The sequence below is a fragment of the Chenopodium album genome, chromosome 11 (assembly GCF_948465745.1).
Source record: "Chenopodium album chromosome 11, dcCheAlbu1.1, whole genome shotgun sequence".
NCBI classification, from domain to species: Eukaryota; Viridiplantae; Streptophyta; class Magnoliopsida; order Caryophyllales; family Amaranthaceae; genus Chenopodium; species Chenopodium album.
This window is the reverse complement of record NC_137844.1, coordinates 38,462,147-38,481,352: the sequence shown is the minus strand read 5'-3', so window position 1 is coordinate 38,481,352 and position 19,206 is coordinate 38,462,147. Positions and strand designations below refer to the sequence as shown.

Sequence of the window (19,206 nt, the reverse complement as noted above, 5' to 3'; positions counted from 1 at the left end):
GTCTTATTAAGACGTTGTGAAACTGACTTATTAGTAGTTTCACTACGTCGAGAGGACAAAACACCACCAGACCAATACTTCTTAGAGTAAGCAGGACACCACATTTCTTTTATTTTATACAAATCACATAACCAATCAACATTTTCACACTTGTATTTATCCAACATCCTGTACAACAGAAATGATCATATATTAATTGAAATTGGAACAAAATATAAATTAATATGTGTACATTTGTATAAAGAATAATGTTCATAAACAACATGGACACTAATAAATATTATGATAACATACAAAAAACATAAAATGTATGAACATATGTAAAACACTAAATGTTCATATACATATGACATAATAATCAAATATATCACATAATAAAAATCAAAAATAAATATTAAAATAATAATATACCTTTTCCAGAAATGTTCAAATTCAGGAGGAGTTTCACAATACTTCAAAAGATATCCAAACAAATCTGTAAAGCGTTCGAAAGCTCTCAATGATCCAATGTGTTTCTTCAAATTTTGTTCAAGATGCCATACACATAAACGATGATGGACGGTTGAAGGAAAAATGTTTCTTATACCCGCTGCAATCACTTGTGCTTGATCTGTCATAACTGTAATAGGACTTTTCCTTCCCACTGACTGTAGAAATGTATCAAACAACCAATCAAAATACTCGGTGCGCTCATTAAGAATAAAACCCATATCAAACATGACATTATTACCATGATGGTTCATCCCAACAAATGGAGCACATATCATTCCATATTTGTTAGTTCTATAGGTTGTATCAAAAACCAACAAATCTCCAAAGTAATGGTAATCTCTCATCATCCTACCATCACGCCAAAAAAAGCTAACTAAAGCACCATTATCATCTTGCTCAAAATCATAGTAAAAATCTGCCTCATCCACATGTCTCTTCGCAAAATATTTAATCAATTGGTTACTATTACATCCTTCAATTTTGACAGCTTTTTCAGATGATAATGCATTGTACACATCAGGAGTAGTAAAAGAAAGATTAGGAGATCCACCAACCTCCTTCTTTAGAACCCTCAAAGAATCAGTAACTTTGACTCCGCTCAATTTCATTGTAGAAATGAAAAGAAGTGAATCTTTATTGACAACCCTTTGAGACCTTATCAAATGCCTTTTTTCAGGAGGAATCATATCATGATTATGAACCATTTCATGTCTTGTACATGTATAAACACCTAAATGATCAATATGAAACTGCACAAAAGCTAAACAACCAGTTCGAATATCCAGCTTCTCATAAACCCTTTTATTCTTACACTTATCATCTTTGAATCCTTCACTACAACAAACAAATCTTTTCATCAAAAATGAATCATCTCTTCTTCTTTTACTCTTCCCAATTCGAATTTCAAAACCTTTCCTAAAAGCATATTCGTTATACGCATCAAAAGCTTCATCTTCAGATTTAAATTGTTTATCCTTTAATTCAGACTTTGATGCTTCTTCATAAACAATATTATACTTTTTTTCCACTGCACAAAGTTTAAATGTACAATTATAAATGAACATAAAGGGTTTCAGGAATGAACAATAATGAATAAATAAAATGTTCAAAAATAAAACAGCACGTGATCAATTTTAAAATTAATTAAACCAACAAAATAAAACCAACGAAATGTTCATAACAAAAACACACAATTCTAAAACACAGAGCAAAGAAATTAAACCACCGAAATGTTCATAACAGAGTATCACAATACAAACTTACAAAATATAATATAATCAAACTTACAAAATTTCAGCATAATATAATCACATTTGAAAGTTAAAACAACAAAAATGAATCATAATATATAAATTAAGTTCAAATAAACAAAGCATTATAACATTACAAACTTACAAAATTATGAAAAATTACAAAATTATAATGCTAACTACTAACATTGTTGAGCAAACAATTCAACCAAACGAACAAATTATTCAAATAAACAGAGCATTATACAATTACAAACTTACAAAATAATCAAAAATTACAAAATTATGATGCTAATTACTCACATTGTTGAGCAAACGATTCAACCAAACGAACTCCAGAAGGAAACAACCGCTCGCAATCACGATCAAAATCATCGTAATCTCCAGCTGAAGAATTTGCCATTGATGAACAATAACGATTATCAAATTCGAATGAATTAACCAGAAAAAAATCGATTCAAAAATGGTGAAAATTGAGGTTGATCAATTACAAAAATGGAGGTTCATCAATTGAGGAGAGAGAAAATATAGGGTTTAAATTAATATATATACGTAGCTTGAAAAGAAATAAACAAAGAATTAAGGAAAAAAGGAAAAAAAAAACAAGGAAACAATTGAAGAATGAAGAAGCTTATTGGGGGGGTGTGGGTAGCACGCAAAACGTTGCGTTAGATGGGGTGTAGGTAACACTACCTACACTGTAGTGTTGGGTAAAATTTTCAGGGGGGGGGGGCGCACGGCCCAGGCAGGCCCCCTAGGTCCGTCCTTGTGACCCGAAATCCGAATTGACTCGTATCCGACCCGAATAATGATAAACCAGAAAATGACAAAACCCGAACTGATCCGACCTGAACTAACCCGATCCAAACTAACCCGACCCAAATGACCCGTTTGTCAGGTCTAGTTATGTTCAAGTCATATACATGCTTTATTAACAGTATACAACTCAATCTCTAGTGCACAGCTTGAATAGTAAATATCTATACCATTGTTATTTCAATCATCACTATAAAATCACACTAGGAGAGAAAGAGTTAGGGTTTAAAAATTGATGAAAAATAAAAAAAGGGAAATTGTAGACACTTGATTGTGTTTCTCCAAAAACCAAACCCAGTGATGAGTACCTTTCATGTCATTAAATATCGAGTAAGGTGAAATGTGAAGAGTCTCGTGAATTCTTCTGTTTTCTAAAATGTTTTAATAAAAATAATTCATTTTTGTTTTTGAAAATATTTCTTTTCGTACTCTATTTATGGAAAACGTCTAACCCAATTTAGTTTGGTCCATGATATGGGTCCAATAATGGTGTAGTTGGATAGGGCTTGAAAAGACCTTTCCAACGATATATTATAAGTTTAATTCCGATGAATAATGAGGAAGTTATGGCCAAAATACAGTCACTGTTAGTGTGGCCCACTTTACACCAATTAATTTTTTTTTCTCGATTTGAGAGCTAAAAAAAATGTTTCGTTAAAGGTTTAAGGGATTATTTTGGCCTTAAAGAACCAAATTGAGCTCGGATTTGGCTAAAAATAACACAAAACCCTACGTTGTCATTATTCTTTTAACTATATAAATTCGAATTCTCAAAACGTAGCTTTTACATATTTTTTTCCCAAATCCGAGCTCAATTTGCATCATTAAGGGTTAAATGACCCCTAAAACCTATAACAAAACAATTAATCCCGTTAAGGTTAAAATTGCCATAATTGCTCCGTCTATTGAAATTAATCCCAACTTTATACCACATCTGCCAAAGACACTACCAAGTGACTTGCACTTGGTTAAGCGGGTTAACATTTGCGAGTTGGATTATTTTTTTTTTTTTTTTTTTTTTTTTTTTTTTTTTTGCACACGTATCACTACGTGATTGGTCAAATATAAAAGAAATCAAAATTGAAAAAAAAAATGAAAATAAAAGGGAAGCCACCCTAAACGCCAGCCACCTTAAAAGGCAGCTGGAATTGGGGACGGGTGGCCGAAATTCGATGGAAAAGGCAGCTGGGCGGTCAAAATTTAATGGGGAAGGATGAGTGGTCAGAAATTGGTGTGGAAGGGCTTGGAGGGGATGGGAGAGAGACGATCGGAATTCCACGGGGAATGGATGAGAGGGCGGAAATTAGCAGAGGGAGAAGGGGGTGCAAACGACGGGGAAGGAAGGAAGCTTGTCGAAAACGATAGGGGCTGCCATCTGTTTGAGGTGGTAGGGGTTGCCACTTGCTGAGTAAGGTTTGAGTTTTTATTTTATTGAGTTATTTTTTATTTTAATTTTTTTTTTTGGACCAATCATGATTGACACGTGTCTAATAGCTTGCTTTATAAAATTCGATGATCGGTAGGGTGCGAAGGGAGCGGATTGAGTATAAAGTTGGGATTAATAAAAAAATAAACGAAAGTTAGGATTAATTTTGACAAACGGAGTGAAGTTGAGATTAATCTAGAACTTTTCTATTGATTATTGATGATAATACTAACAAGATATTTAAAAGTAAAATAAAATTAAAATTTAAAAAATCAAAATTTAAAAAATCAAAACCAGAAGAAAAAGAAGATAAACTGTCCAAACCCAGCCAACGTGCAAGAACAACCATGAAAATTAACCCTCAATAACTTATTAGCCTCTTCTACTACTTCATCTCAATTTCAAAAAATCATGTCAAAAACACCATTTTTACAATACTAATCATCTCTTCTATGAGCTTGTATTCAATCAATGGGAACTTTTACTAGTTGCAGCAGTCTTATTACTCTTAATTTCAGAACCACCATTAATGGGGTTCCTTCATTTTCTTCCAATATACACAGAAAACCTCAAAATTTCAATGGTAATTTTGGGTTAAAGTTTGATAATAATAACTGTTATTTGTGCCAAAAGGGGTCAAAGAGAAATTTGTTAAATACCCAGAAAAATAGGGGCTTGTTTGATCGATTAATGTGTTATAGTAGAGGTAGTGATGAAGATGGTGATGGCGGAAATTCGGCAAATGAATCAAATTTGGCGACTAAAGAGAAAGAGAGAGTGGTGGAAGATAAAGAGGAGGGTGTTGCTGAGTTAAGGTCGGAAAATAAGTCCACTTCATTTTCTTCTTCGGAGGTGAGCACAATTTTTATATCCTACACTCGTGAGCATGATGCGCGTTATGCTCCCGGTTACGTTATGTTTTTGTCCATAGTTTCTTGAATGAATTTGTGGGGTGTAAGCTAAAATAATGTAATTTCATTAAGTTTTAGTATTTGTTTTGTCTTGATGATTGAAGACATAACTAGTTGGTATGCCAATTGCTAATGCACCCTAAATATTGAGTGGTATCGGAGTTCAGTTGAAGAGGTGTATGCCTTACCATTATAGGATTTGAATGTTGAATTTCACTAGTTTTAGTTGTGCAAGTAATTTGATGTATACCCCAAAAAAAAAAAAAAAAAAAAAAAAAGTAATTTGATGTATTTAGGGGAAGTGATTCTCCTTTGTGGAGCTGATCCTTACACTAGGCCTTTCGGCTTTGGTAGGTTGCTTAAGCAAGATGTTCCGTTAACTGATCGTGTATTAGTTGGGGAATCAATTTGTGATTTTAGAAATGAAAAGCCCTCCATATTAAATACCATGTACTTTAGAACTGGCAGTCATGGATTGCATAACATCATCAATTTACACTTTTTTAGGGGCCGGGGTTTTGCAGGATATAAGAAGAATTCCTTAAGTAGTTAGCCATACTGTTTTGAATCTTCCGATTGATTCTTTTATATGCCCTTGGTGGGAAGAAATCGAAATCCCATTAATATGATTATCTTTGCAGCCACCACCAATTTCTCCTGTAGGAACACCATACAACAATTTTCAAGTCGACTCTTTTAAGTTAATGGAACTTTTGGGACCGGAAAAGGTTGATCCAGCTGATGTAAAGCTGATAAAGGAAAAGTTATTTGGTTATTCTACCTTTTGGGTGACAAAAGAAGAGCCATTTGGTGATCTTGGTGAAGGAATTCTTTTCCTTGGGAACTTGAGGGGGAAAAGGGAGGATGTGTTTGAGAAGCTTCAAAAACAGCTCGCAGAACTCATGGGTGACAAGTACAATCTTTTTATGGTGGAGGAACCTAATGCAGAGGGTCCTGATCCTCGTGGTGGACCTCGTGTTAGTTTTGGTATGCTACGAAAAGAGGTCTCTGAACCTGGGCCTACGACACTTTGGCAGTATGTAATTGCACTACTTTTGTTCCTTCTCACCATTGGTTCCTCAGTTGAGCTAGGCATTGCATCTCAGGTATGCTTAAATCCATTAATTCCTTGGCAACAATTATATATCCAGATTATATCAACCTTACTGTCACAATTGTGGAAATTCACAGATAAATCGTCTTCCTCCAGAGGTAGTGAAGTACTTCACAGATCCTGATGCAATTGAGCCTCCAGACATGCAGTTGCTACTTCCATTTGTGGATGCTGCTTTGCCTCTAGCTTATGGTGTCTTGGGAGTTCAGCTGTTTCATGTAAAGACATTATTTACCTTGTCTTTTGGTTCTTCATTTGGTTTTGATTCATGAGAAGGATTAAATTTAGCCTTTTATGCTCAATCTTAAAAAATTACTCTTAAAACTGGAATTGAGGGTTTATGTACTTATTTCATAGCATCTTTTGTTTAATATGATGACGTTAAAGGAAAGAGATTTTGTTTCATAACTTCATTTTCTTGGGTGGGTAGATATAAAGACTGTATCTTTCAGCTTTTAAGTATTTCAGCTAATACTCAACCACCTATTTAAGTTCCTATTGCATGGAGTTTTCTATCACCAGTCTCGTTAGTCTTGGGTCATAGTCAATTACTGGAAACTGTCATACAATTTTCTGTAATCAGATGGTAGGCTAAAAGCTAGTTACCATTTGCTTACCTTGACTTATTGCCAATCGTATCTTAGACAATGGTGAGCTGTGACCTTGTTGCATACTTGTATTTTTCTTATATTTAACTAGACTTTTTTTTTCCCTTTCTGTAGGAAATTGGGCATTATCTGGCAGCTTTTCCAAAAAATGTGAAGCTTAGCATTCCTTATTTTATTCCCAACATAACTCTTGGTAGCTTTGGTGCAATCACACAGGTAAGAACACGTGCTTTTGTAAGCCAACTATTGAGCTCTCCACAATACCTCTGTAGTCAATAAGCATCTCTTACTCAAATTTTAACATTTCTGACTGAAATTTCAAACAGCTTTTCTATATAAAGCTGTCTTTCTTATTAATCCTCCAAAGGATAAAACCTACATAATCTGTATGATTCAGTAAGATGAAGATAATGTATTTATCAATTCACAAAAAGGAAAGAAAGGTTAAGGAGCTAAAACTGTCGATCATGGAATTTTACCGCTACTTTAAAGATTTATAATGGACTAAGTCTCAATTGTAATTTGACTGATCTCTGCTTTTTACTAGAGTTAATTTTATTTTGTCTTTAGATAAAAAAAAGAAATAGCATAGATATGGTATTCCCTTTTAAGAAATGTGTTAGGCTGATTGTATGAAAATGTGTTAGCGGTTTCTTCTATATCTTTGCATATTTGTTTGTTTGGTTGTTTGTAATTTTTGATAATACTTTACTTTATAGATGAGTATAAAAAATGCGGTCCTTAATTAGATCAGATCAAATAATTAAAATTCACATCAAACCAAATCAAATAGGAAAAATGAAAACTAATAATCCCACCTTTAGTGTGTCTTCCATAAACATCACACCTTTTCAAATTCCAGAAACAATCCCACCTTTGACCCCATCTTCCATTAACAATCCCTGATCTTTTGGATTGTTTTGGTAACCGGTTTTCTTAGGTTATAAGACACATATCAGATTTTAATAGGTTTATTCTATTTTTTAATAATTAAAAAAAAACCAAAACCCCCCGCCCTAGCCCTCCACTGCACCCCCCCCCCATCCCTGCCCTTGCTTTCCCCGGCAACCCAACCTACCCCTCCAAAATACCGGAACTTAACCCCTAAAACCACCACCCTCATGCCCAAAAACACCATAAGTCGCACACCCCATCTACGACCATCAATTTCGCAAAGTCCTGGAGTTCAACGATAACATAATTTGAACACCCAATCTAGGCGTCCTTGCGACCAGAATTCGGCGACTGGGGAGTGGGGTGCGGCGGAGAGAGGGGTGTGGAATCTCGGGTAGGTCTTCGTGGTGGGGATTTTAGGGGTCGTTTCGGGTGTCTTCGAGGCTGGTGGTTGAGTTTTGAGGGCTAGGTGGGGTTTTTCGGGGCTGGGGGTGGAGGTTTTCTGGCTGGGGCTTGAGTATCGGGGCTAAATGGTGTTTTTCGATGCTGGGTGGTGTTTTTTGTGGCTTGGGGTGGTGTTTTTGGGGCTGGGTGGTGTTTTTCGGGGCTTGGGATTGAGTTTTTTTGGGTTAGGTGGTTTTTTCTGAGGTTGGGTGGGGTTAAAGGGTTAAAGGGTTTTTCTTGGTGGTTAAAGGGTTTTTGGATGTGGCTAGAGAGTTTCGTGGTGGGTGGGGGTGACCGTTCAGGTGTTGTCATGGTGATGGATTGGTTGCCAAGGAGAGAGTTAAAAAAAAAAAAAAAAAAAAAAAAAAAAAAAAACCCTGTTTAATAGGTTGTAGGTAAAAAGGATTGTTAATGGAAGAAGGGGGGTCAAAGGTGGGATTATTTCTGGAATTTCAAAAGGTGAGATAGTTTATGGAAGACACGCTAAAGGTGGGATTATTAGTTTCCATTTTTCCAATAAAATATTATTAAAATCAGATGAGATCACCGTATTTCATGTGAAGTGAACAAGTCCTTAGTTCTTATGTATGCATACCCCCAATATTTTTTTTCCCAAAGGATTAGAATAAGCCTAGGCTCATGGTATATGGTTCCAACCTAAAAAATTAATACATATTATGTCATTCCACCAACATGGTCAACACCATAGGGGACCCAACCTATGATGGCTTACCAGTTACCAACTTACCATCTAGGAGTTTTCAATCTAAGTGATTAAGCACTATAGAAAAATAATTTTGCACGTGTACCATCACATAGGTCACATAATATAATAATTTATTTATTTTTAATTATAGTTAATCGTATAAAATTAGTTCCTTCCTAATAGATTGTTAAGATCTATGTACTACGTTTAATAGATTCCGATTATTCAATTTTCATATAAATGATCTTTGCAAGACTATTTGAAAATCTTTACTATAACAAGATAATAACAACCATCACTAGAAATAAGAACCCAAATGGGACCAAATGATATGTGTATATGCTAAAATAGTTGCTTGAAAAAGGGAAGTAACAAGTCAATTTCCTTCCCTAAATCACATAATACACTTATACAGTTATACACAAATAATACGCATTATCACATCAAAATATCAGTTTCATTTAGATTGATTAAAGTAAAATAATTACCTTATCAAGCTCGTATAACACACACTAAGATTTTAATATCCACTAGTTTCTACTACCCACCTACAACTAAAACGAAATAAATTGGTATTAGTTACAATAAGCATGAATATCATGACCAAGATAATAAACATGTATATCATCATTAGTAATACGCCGAACATGCTAATGAATGATTAGATCAAACGTTTTCTGCATTTCAATCAAGTTTAAAAAATTCCCTTTACTATTTTGATACAATCTCTCATTAGTACCACGAAATGCTAAATTATGTTTTGCAAGAAATTTCACGATTGAACAAATTCTCGACAAAACCTTTTACCAATGATCTTTTTCTTTTTCATTTTTTTTGAGCTACTTTATCAATAATCTTATTACAACTTTAATTACAAATCATACCAAATTGCCATGTTCTTATAATATTCCATACTTGTCTTATGCTCTTTTAATCTTATACTAATATGTGCCCAATCTTGACATATTTGATGGCCTTTGTTTTATTTTTGATTTTTTTTAAAAAATATTTCACAACAAAAGTAGAAAACTTTATCAAGCTCTTTTGAATAAACACGCAGTCTTTCTATTATAAGAGATATTTAATTAAACTCATTTTTATTTCACACACATTTGAGAGATTGTAAGAGAGATTGTATTAAATGCATGTGTTTCCCTCTTTATTTTATTATGTGAAATATTTATTATGTGAAATATTTGTGCGTCACCACACTTACAAAAAAAGTGGTACCACAACCAATTAACAAAACTTGGTAACAAAAAATAATGCTATAACTTTTCAATATCCTAGAAACCTAGACTTACTAAAGAAAATTATGATAAGTGCTCTTATAGGATGAGAACAGTTCTTAATGCACAAGAGGTTTTGGAGATTGTTGAAAAATGGTATACCCAACTCCCAACATGAAGACGTGTCTAAATTCAACTAAACTGAAAAAGAATATTTGGAAAGCAAGATAAAAATAAATCATAATGCACTTACTGCATGAAGGTTTGGATGATGATATGTTTGAGAAAGTTGCTGATTTAGCTAGTTCTAAACAAGCATGGGATACTCTTAAAATTTTTTGCTGATGGAGTAAATCGGGTAAGGGAGGTTTGCCTTCAAACTCTAAAAGGAGAGTTTGAAATTCTTGTCAGAAAAAAAATTCCATCTTTTCACAAGAATTTTATACATTATCAACCAAATGTAGAGGCTAGGTTAGTCAATCCTGCATAGTTTAATAGAAAGTATTCCGTTCTTTGAATTCTAATCTCTTTAACCACATTTTTGGTTGCTTTTAAAACTCAAATAAGGTTTTGGATTCCATGACAGTTGATGGATTTAATGATTCTCTTGGAGCCCATGAGTAACAATGATAGAAAGGAAAAAAAAGAAGAGCAATAGGTTTTTAAGCCAAAATTTCCTTTAAACAATAAAAGATACACATGATAAGCATAAGTATCAATAAATGTTGTTGAGTTGCCGTAATGGCAATAAGGACGTGGTCAAGGAAGATGGAAAGTGGCTAAAACTCCCAAAAGTATTATAGAAGTGAAACTTCTACTGGACATGGTAGATGAATGGATATTAAAAAGTTATAAACATTGCCATTTTCCATGGCAATGTTTTTAAAAAGGGTGCTGGAAGAAACAAATCAAATCTTATTGAAGATAAAGTAGATGTAGAAGAATCAATCATGCTATTTAATCTAAAAATGATGATACTTATTGTTGTTGTGGTTTGAGATTGTGGTTAATGATTTGATTTGGGTAGTGTTTGATTGAAAGTTGAATTGAAGTGATTTGTATTGTTGGACGATGATGGATATTGGTTGTTGAATGTTGGCTTGATAACATCAATTTGGGATTGTTTCAAAGTAGTATGATTGGTTGTTGTGGATATTGAGTGGTAGCAAAAGTTGTCTGACATTGTTTGGTGGATCTTTCGGGTTGAATTGATGATGCTTTTTTAAAGTTTTGGTGTGATAAAAAAGGTCAATTGTGAACAATTTGTAGCTCATAGAGGCTTTTTCTTTTTTTACCCATAGTTGGTGGGCATTCTCTGATGATCATTTGTGATCAATTTTTGACCCAATAGATGGTCAATATTCAGACCTAATAGATGGTCAATTTGTTGTACCCATCTATGTTACTCGAACTCGGGTACATGGGTACGTGTTCAAGTGCCCAACTCGGACACTTGATTTTGTGAAAAAAATTCTATGAGTTTGAACTAAAATGAAGTGTCCAAGTGTCCTACCAAATTACCAAGTTGGTTCCAACATGGGTACTTGAGGTAAAATGAAGAGTTCAAGTAACATAGGTGCCCATAGAGGCCTTTTAATGTGATCCATAGTGATCTTTGTTGTGGCCCATTAGAGGTCTTTTTTAATGATCCATAGTGATCAAATTTGATGACCCGTTGAGGTCCTTTCTTGCCCATTTAGGCCATTTCTCAAGATCCATAGTGAATTTTTTTTTTTTTGGATGTTTTGAAACTCATTTTCTAGTTGTATTGTCTCACATATCTTCTGATTCCCAAACACAATTTTTCTTCCATATTCATTCTCCTCTTGTTTCACCATTTACATTGGAGTTACGGTGTATTATTATGCAATTGGTGGTTGGTTTGCTTCTTGAATTTTGTGGAGTATAGGATAAGAATCAGCATTTTTAATGTTGTTTCTCAACTGAAAGTTGAGTTGTTGGAGATTGGTTTGGTTCTTGGTGCATGGTGCTTTTATGAGTTTCATCATTTTCAAAGAACAAAGGGATAGCCAGGTTCTCTTCCTTAAATCAATCGTTTCTTGTTCGATTGAGCTGGTTGTTTCTTGTGCAAGAATTATTGATGAGTATATGGTGATTATGAAGTGTTCTTTTGGCTGTGCCAGTATATATGAAGTGTGGCAGCAATGGTTCATTTTCTTATTCAGTATTGCATTGCAGTTTGGTGCAAAATTACGTGGTATGATTGTGGTGGTATTTTGAGAACATGGGACAGTGAACAACAGTAGTTATCTGGTGATGTTAATTCAACTGGAATTACTTGTTTTGGAGATTGGTATTTTAGTCTCCAACAAGATATATACTCCATTAGTAGTTGAGCATGTCAAGGAAATGGTGGTCATGTTTCGGTGCCTTTTCAAACTACATGAATGAAGGAAGTTCAAACTGGAATACTTTTGTAACCATTCCAGTTTGAAGGGGGATCTTGGAATTCAAGTATTTTCTAAATCATGGGTATCAATTTTTTCGATCAACACTCTGTCTACACTAACTTTGTGATCTAGCTGGTATAAGAGAGTTGATGTTAGCAGATATATTATCTCACTAAGTACTGACAAGTGACAACAAGTTTATGAGTTCATGGTGTACTGCAGTCTGCAAAGGAACTAGTTTGCTACATTTGGTTAAACATCCATTTCCAGTTTGATGGGGAGTGTTGTTGTTTATGATTTAGTTAGTTTATGTTTTGTTATTAGCATTAGCTTGTAAATATAGATACTATAAGCTTGTACCATTTCCATAACATAACAGAATAATAATAAACCTCTTGTTCTTCTGTCTTCCTCTCCAAGCTTTAGCATACCCTGTCACTAAACCCCTGATATTAATAAGAAATCTGCCTTAGCTTTATATACTTGCCTTTTCTGTTACTACTTGTGATGTAAAATGGATGAAGTAAAATTTGTACAATTTTTGTACCAGTATCTTCATTGTGCAATGTTCCATTAAAGGTGCAAAGAGTTGAATGCTGATTGGCTGACTGTTTTTTTTTTCCAGTTCAAATCTATCCTTCCAGATAGAAAGACTCAAGTTGATATTTCACTGGCTGGCCCCTTTGCTGGTGCTGCATTATCTTTGTCCATGTTTGCTGTTGGCTTGCTGTTGTCTTTGAATCCTGATGTCTCCGGGGATTTTGTACAAGTGCCTAGTACCCTATTTCAAGGTTCTCTGCTTCTTGGACTCATAAGTCGAGCCACTCTTGGTTATACGTATGTCTTCCCCTGAAGTGCTTTTTTGAAACTATTGTTTTAATTGATTAGGAACTTTCTTAGTGTCTAGTATACCTGATACACTGGCGAAATTTTTTCTGGTGCTTAGTATATGTTCCATCTTTTTTACGGATTAGTAATTTGAAGAAATAATTATGTTATTGATATAGATGAGAAGATGACCCATATAAAAAATTAGCTTATTATCATCTCAAGGTTAGTGTATAGAGTGCCTAGATGGCAAGTTGAAGGCATTAGGGGTCATACGCCTTTCGCTTTAGGCAGCTAGGCTAGGAAAAGCGATTTTGATGAATTGTGGATGAGGCGCACCTAAGCTTACCCTCTGAGGTGCACAACCGTTTTTTCATAATTTTTGTATTTTTTTGGTATGTACACCTCATTTCAACTAGGCGCAGCTAGGCCCACTTAAGACACAGGGAACTGTGCAGCTTGAACTTGTTTTAACATTGCTCACGGTCCAAGTGCAGCTCAGTTTTCTAAAGAATTGAGAAATAAATTCAATTATACTTTATATTTCAACTTTGTAATGCTCCTATTCTTAAATATTGTTGACTTGCTCTATGATAATGCAGAGCAATGCATGCTGCCTCAGTTTCAATCCATCCGCTTATGATTGCTGGCTGGTAAATTTCTGTGTTCCAATATCCCTTATATGTTTTCCACATATGCTTATTTACTACCTCTGTTTCATATTTTTTGCAACTTTGCAGGGTTCACGGACTCCTAGGCAAAATTTTTTTGTGAGTGTAAGATAGAGAGAAAAATAGGAATGCGTGTGATGAGGAGAGAGATAGAGAGAAATGACAACCTAAAAGGAAAGAAAACATTAGTTGCAAATAATGTGTAGCATCCATTTTTGGCAAAAGTTGCGAAAAATATGAAACGGAGGTAGTAATTGAAAATTTTAACCTAATCCTATTTGCAGGTGTGGATTGACTAGCACTGCTTTTAACTTGCTTCCAGTTGGGTGCCTTGATGGTGGGAGAGCAGTGCAGGTAATATATACCTTGGTCTCTTCTCTTAGCTGAACTACTTGGATGACAAAATAAGCGAGCTAGGTTACTTGGCTTTAACATTTTGGATAATCCGATGTGTATCCTAAAATATGTCTTTGTCTTGGCAATTTAGGAAGCTTTGAAATATTGTTATTCTTGATATCCGAGTGTCAAGGGTCTTCAAGGGTCAATATTATATTATAGTCCCATAACATTGTGTATAGTTTTCCCTAATTTCCTTGAAGAGTTCAATGATTCATTCATTTGTTCTTGTGGGTAACATAACATTTACTGATCAAGAGAGGTTCACTTTGGGCAAGAGGAAAGGAGTAGGAAATTACACAGCCTTTTTTCAGTTAAATCTATGAGGAATGACCTCGTGCTTTTTCACTTAATTAATTACAATCCAGTAGCCAAATAATAATTTAGTTTTTTTTTAATTTTATTTTCTACATTTAAAAAAAAAAAAAAAAAGCTAATCTGTACAATTTTTAGAGTGTGCAAATAGATGTCAATAGTGGTTGTAATGGAATTTCAGTTTTCAGTTTCTTCTTTTGCAAAATGAAAGTTGAGTTGTTATATTTGGTTATGCAAGGAAAGTTGAATTGCTACCAGTTCTGTTGAAACTGATTTATGATTGAGAATCATTTAAACCTGCACTCTGTTTTTTTTTTTTTTTTTTTTCATACGACTTAGTGGTCATGATAATACAAAAACTGATCATGGTGGTGATACGCAATACACTAACCAACCTAACTATGTTGGCTGCTCTACTCTTTTGCTTCATTGCATGTGCAAATCACTATAGTTGAACAAGAAAGTACTAAGCAACCAAAAGCTCCAGAAACAATGGAAGAGGTTATTACCTATGAACAATCTGTCAGCTCTTTTGTTTCATTTTTATTTTGGTGACATTAATTAATGATGTGAGTTTGAGGATTCATATTTCAGTATCCCAAGGTTTGTTAAATCGTGTTATCAGTTAATACACTGGAATTTAGTGTTGGGACTACCTGTTAACATCACATATGCCGTTTATAACTTCAGTAATGACCAGGCGATTCTTTTTGCATCTTTAGTTATTGAAGTATTTGTCTTCAGCGTGTCTTATTGTGCTAGAGAAATTGTGTAACAAGATTAAGTGATTATAGCTATGCCAGGTTGATTTTATCTTCTTTATGTGGTTGATTTAGTTACTTCAGTGATTCGGCTGTTACAGCCTTCTCTACTGCAGCAATGTTCAGTGATAACCATCTTTGTACAAGTAGTTGGAAATATTTGCACAAGTCTCCCATTTTAGAAGATAGGTGATCTACTTGGGGTTGCTACATGTGTTTCATTATCGGCATTGATCAGGTGCCCTTTAAAGTAAAATGGTTAAACTAATTGTTACTTTAGTTGCTATAAATCAGGTTATTATGGTCTTCATGACTTCACTCAATCAAACTATTCCCGTGTCTTCTTCAAGTATTGTGGGATAGTTCAAACTTGTAATTGCTCAATGCTTTTTCAAATATCATTTTTACAGGGTGCTTTTGGAAAGAATGCACTCATTGCTTTTGGGTTGACAACTTACGCATTGCTTGGGCTAGGAGTGGTATGACTCTTCTTTTATTTGATTGAAAAAACTTATAATTTGTTGATGTTCTATCACATGTGCCACAATTCTTGTTTCAGCTAGGGGGGCCTTTATCACTTCCATGGGGGCTATACGTGCTAATATGTCAGGTAAAATGCTTCACCTGTAAACTGGAACGATTATTCAGTCTTTTGTTTAGCTAATGTATGTACTAACAATGTTCAGAGAACTCCGGAGAAACCATGTTTAAATGATGTGACGGAGGTGGGGAGTTGGAGGAAAGCCGTGGTAGTAGCAGCTACTTTCCTGGTTGTATTGACACTGCTTCCTGTTTGGGATGAGCTAGCTGAGGAGTTGGGTGTAGGTCTTGTGACCACACTCTGATTATCTGTTTACGCGATGAACTGCATTCTTAAGAACAACTGAAAATGAAAAATCATCTGCTTTTTGATTTGAAGTGTGCATATGTTAGCTAACACAGAGACTTTGTTCGTACATGTACGTTATTAAAGAATAAATGTCCAAGAATTATACAATATTTGGGATTAGAGATGTACAAAAATTTTGTAATTTTGATTTATATACTCAAGTGTATTCATCATTTTTTTAGGAGTTCCCCTCGTGAGGAGAGTCTCTTAATGTCCTCTTTTATTAAAAAAAAAAAAAAAGTATATTCATCATTCTCTTGTTATAGCTTTTGGAAAAATTAGTCTCCTTAACTAGAATAATTGACGAGTTGGTGTTCGACTATTCTTATATATTTATTCGCTTATTAGGTACATAGCTCATATATTTTTTATTCGCTTCTAAGGTACGTAGCTCAGCTTCATAGAATCCTCATAATATAGTCGTATCTATACTAATATACTAAAGTAATACGCAAATAATTCTTAGATTACACGTGTCAACACCATATTAAAAATTTTCCCTCCAAAAACTTTTGTTTTTTGTCATTTTTTTCATATGGAAATAAATAATAATTTTTTTCATATGGAAATAAATAATAATCTTTTACATAATTTAAGAGTTAATTTTGCAACACTTCACCACAATCCTTCAAAACCCCAACTCTTAATTCTTACGCATTATTATTATTATTATTATTTTTTTTTTTTTTTTTTTTTTTTTTTTTTTTTTATTTTTTTTTTTTGGCATCCAAACAACTTCCACCTCTCTAAAAAAAAAATAAACCTCCAAATAACTTCCACTATTATTTTTCCTAATAACACACAACTACCCAAAAAACTACCTATTTATCATATATGGAGTACTATATAAAAATCAACTTCATTATTTGAAATATAATTTTGTTATTAGATTTTTTTTATATATCCGGTGCATTTTGCACGGGTACACTCTTTTTTGAAGACAAGCGGGAAATTTTTTTTGTGTACTCGATCTTTTTTTTTTTTTTTTTTTTTTTTTTTTTCTTTTGGTTGGTAAGGAGAAGGGTCCTACCGGGCCGAAACCTCTCACAGGTCCTCTCGGCCCTGGTTAGCAAGCTAGACACTTTGGAAGTGGGGGGATGGATAAGGAAATGCCCACCCCAAAGCGTCTCTAGTGGGATTGTGAGATACAACCTTACCACTAGACCAAGCTATGCTTGGTAATTTTGGGTATTTGATACTTAAAAAACAAAAAGGAAAGAACACGTAATATTTTTAGGCATAAGGTTTATCTGGTTAAAATTGCAAACTTATATTCATTCCAGATTGTATGGCATGTAATAGAAAAATATGATAATATTCTTTAATATATTCTGTATAGTCTCATTTGATATATTTGGGGTGGGGATTCCTTTACCTATATCTATATGTACATACAATCTCGAGTGCATCGAGGTCAACTTCCTTACTAACTTTGGGGAGAAAAAGGTCGATCAAGACTGAGCGTATCTCATTTTGGTAGAGATCTCCGAATGAAACAGTTACAGAGCCAGTAGCATCATCAGTAGATTGTGGATAGTTTCCGGCATAAACCTTGATGATTTTAGATTTGACCCTCTCTCTCCTACTCACTTTATCTTCGAGTGGCTTGAGGACCAGCTTCACTTCCCGAACTAGGTTTATCAAGAATAAACATAAGATAGAAATTTTAAATCTTACATAATCCTATTTTCAATTTGATGGAATAAAAAAAAAAAAAAAAAAAAAAAAAAACAAAGGGTTTGTTATATATTGTTAATTCCAGTTATTGTCAACTAAGTAAATCATTATACAAATTTTATTTTTCATAATATGCATAAAAATAATCCAATCATGTATTAATTGAAAAATCTGATCATAGCTTGGGCATTAACTAGCGGTTATTATTACTATGAGATTGAAATTTCAACAACCCCCTAGTATTCAATGTACTCCCTCCGTTGTTTTTTAAGTGTTACACTTTGACCGGCACATAGTTTTAAACAATTTAATTGACTTAAATAAAATAAGAGGTAAGTGGGGTAGTTGGAGTATTAAAAAATTGTAAAAGAAAAATAATAGGGTTAATAGTTTATTGAGAAGTAATGAATGTGAAAGGAAAGATATAATAAAAAAAGTAGTAGTGGGTTTGGGTGGGAATCATGAGAGGAGAGATATAATATTTTAATGTAGCTTTTTGCCAAAAAAAGAAAGTGTAACACTTAAAAAAACACGGCCGAAAATGGAAAGTGTAACACTTAAAAAAACACGGAGAGAGTACGACAAAATTATGAGGAATATTATTCAACGATACAACGAGAGCTGATACACATACAATACCATTAGAAATTTGATACATTAGCAAAAGAGTAGAGAAAATTAGGAGACAAATATAAAATTGAATTTAATGGAACTTAGACCCATTATTTTAACCAATAAAAATAAGACAAATTAAAGTTGTATGTAAGGACCACATACAACAATTGTATGTTTAGCCTTTACCATGATACAACTTTTGCACTATCGTGGTGTGAGTCCTACATGTTACACCCAGTCTTAGTTATTATTATTATTTTTCTTTTGTTAATTTTGGAAAACAAGCTACGATATATGAAGTGAAAATAGTACGAGCTATAGCAAGAAGGCTTGTATCAGGGACAACAGTAATTATATTATATTTTATACATTCATCCATAGAGTGTAGAAGTCTAAGTTTTTGTTCTAGGACAATTTTACTACAGACCATGGTAGGGGAAAGCAAAATGATGGTCTTATATAGACATTTGTTCCTTGATCTTGCATCCTTGTCTAAGATATCACCAGCTTCCGTTTTTCTCAAAAAAAAAAAAGATATCACCAGCTGCATTTCTAGATCTTCAAGTCCCTGCAATTTTTTTTAGTAAGGAGGTTAGTCTGCTGTTTGCACCGCAATCTGAGAGTTTTCTAAGAGTTGAATTGTCTATACGCAGTAAGCCAGCAATGAGCTATTATACAGTTTGTCCAATTGTGATGTTCTGCTTGAGCTAATGCTTTAAGTGTATTGCCTTAGTCTTTACCTGATTCATTGAT

The 19,206-nt window shown here is 33.9% G+C and overlaps 1 protein-coding gene across 1 annotated transcript; it reads left to right on the top strand.

Annotated features, from left to right (window-relative positions):
* Positions 1-4,262: 4,262 nt before the first annotated feature.
* Positions 4,263-16,413, top strand: LOC145567554 (putative zinc metalloprotease EGY1, chloroplastic). The gene is made up of 10 exons (XM_081626859.1): positions 4,263-4,836; positions 5,537-6,001; positions 6,087-6,227; positions 6,732-6,833; positions 12,927-13,138; positions 13,732-13,782; positions 14,085-14,154; positions 15,683-15,751; positions 15,832-15,882; positions 15,959-16,413. The coding sequence occupies exons 1-10, from the start codon at positions 4,456-4,458 to the stop codon at positions 16,115-16,117; spliced, it is 1,701 nt and encodes a 566-aa protein (XP_081482985.1). The 5' UTR covers positions 4,263-4,455; the 3' UTR covers positions 16,118-16,413.
* The last annotated feature ends 2,793 nt before the right edge of the window (positions 16,414-19,206 follow it).

Bases quoted from the DNA above. Each gene is read 5' to 3' on its own strand.
- LOC145567554 (XM_081626859.1), top strand. From the start codon at position 4,456: ATGGGAACTTTTACTAGTTGCAGCAGTCTTATTACTCTTAATTTCAGA. The intron at 6,834-12,926 runs GTAAGAACACGT...TTTTTTTTCCAG, and splicing joins GCTTTGGTGCAATCACACAG to TTCAAATCTATCCTTCCAGA. The intron at 14,155-15,682 runs GTAATATATACC...TCATTTTTACAG, and splicing joins ATGGTGGGAGAGCAGTGCAG to GGTGCTTTTGGAAAGAATGC.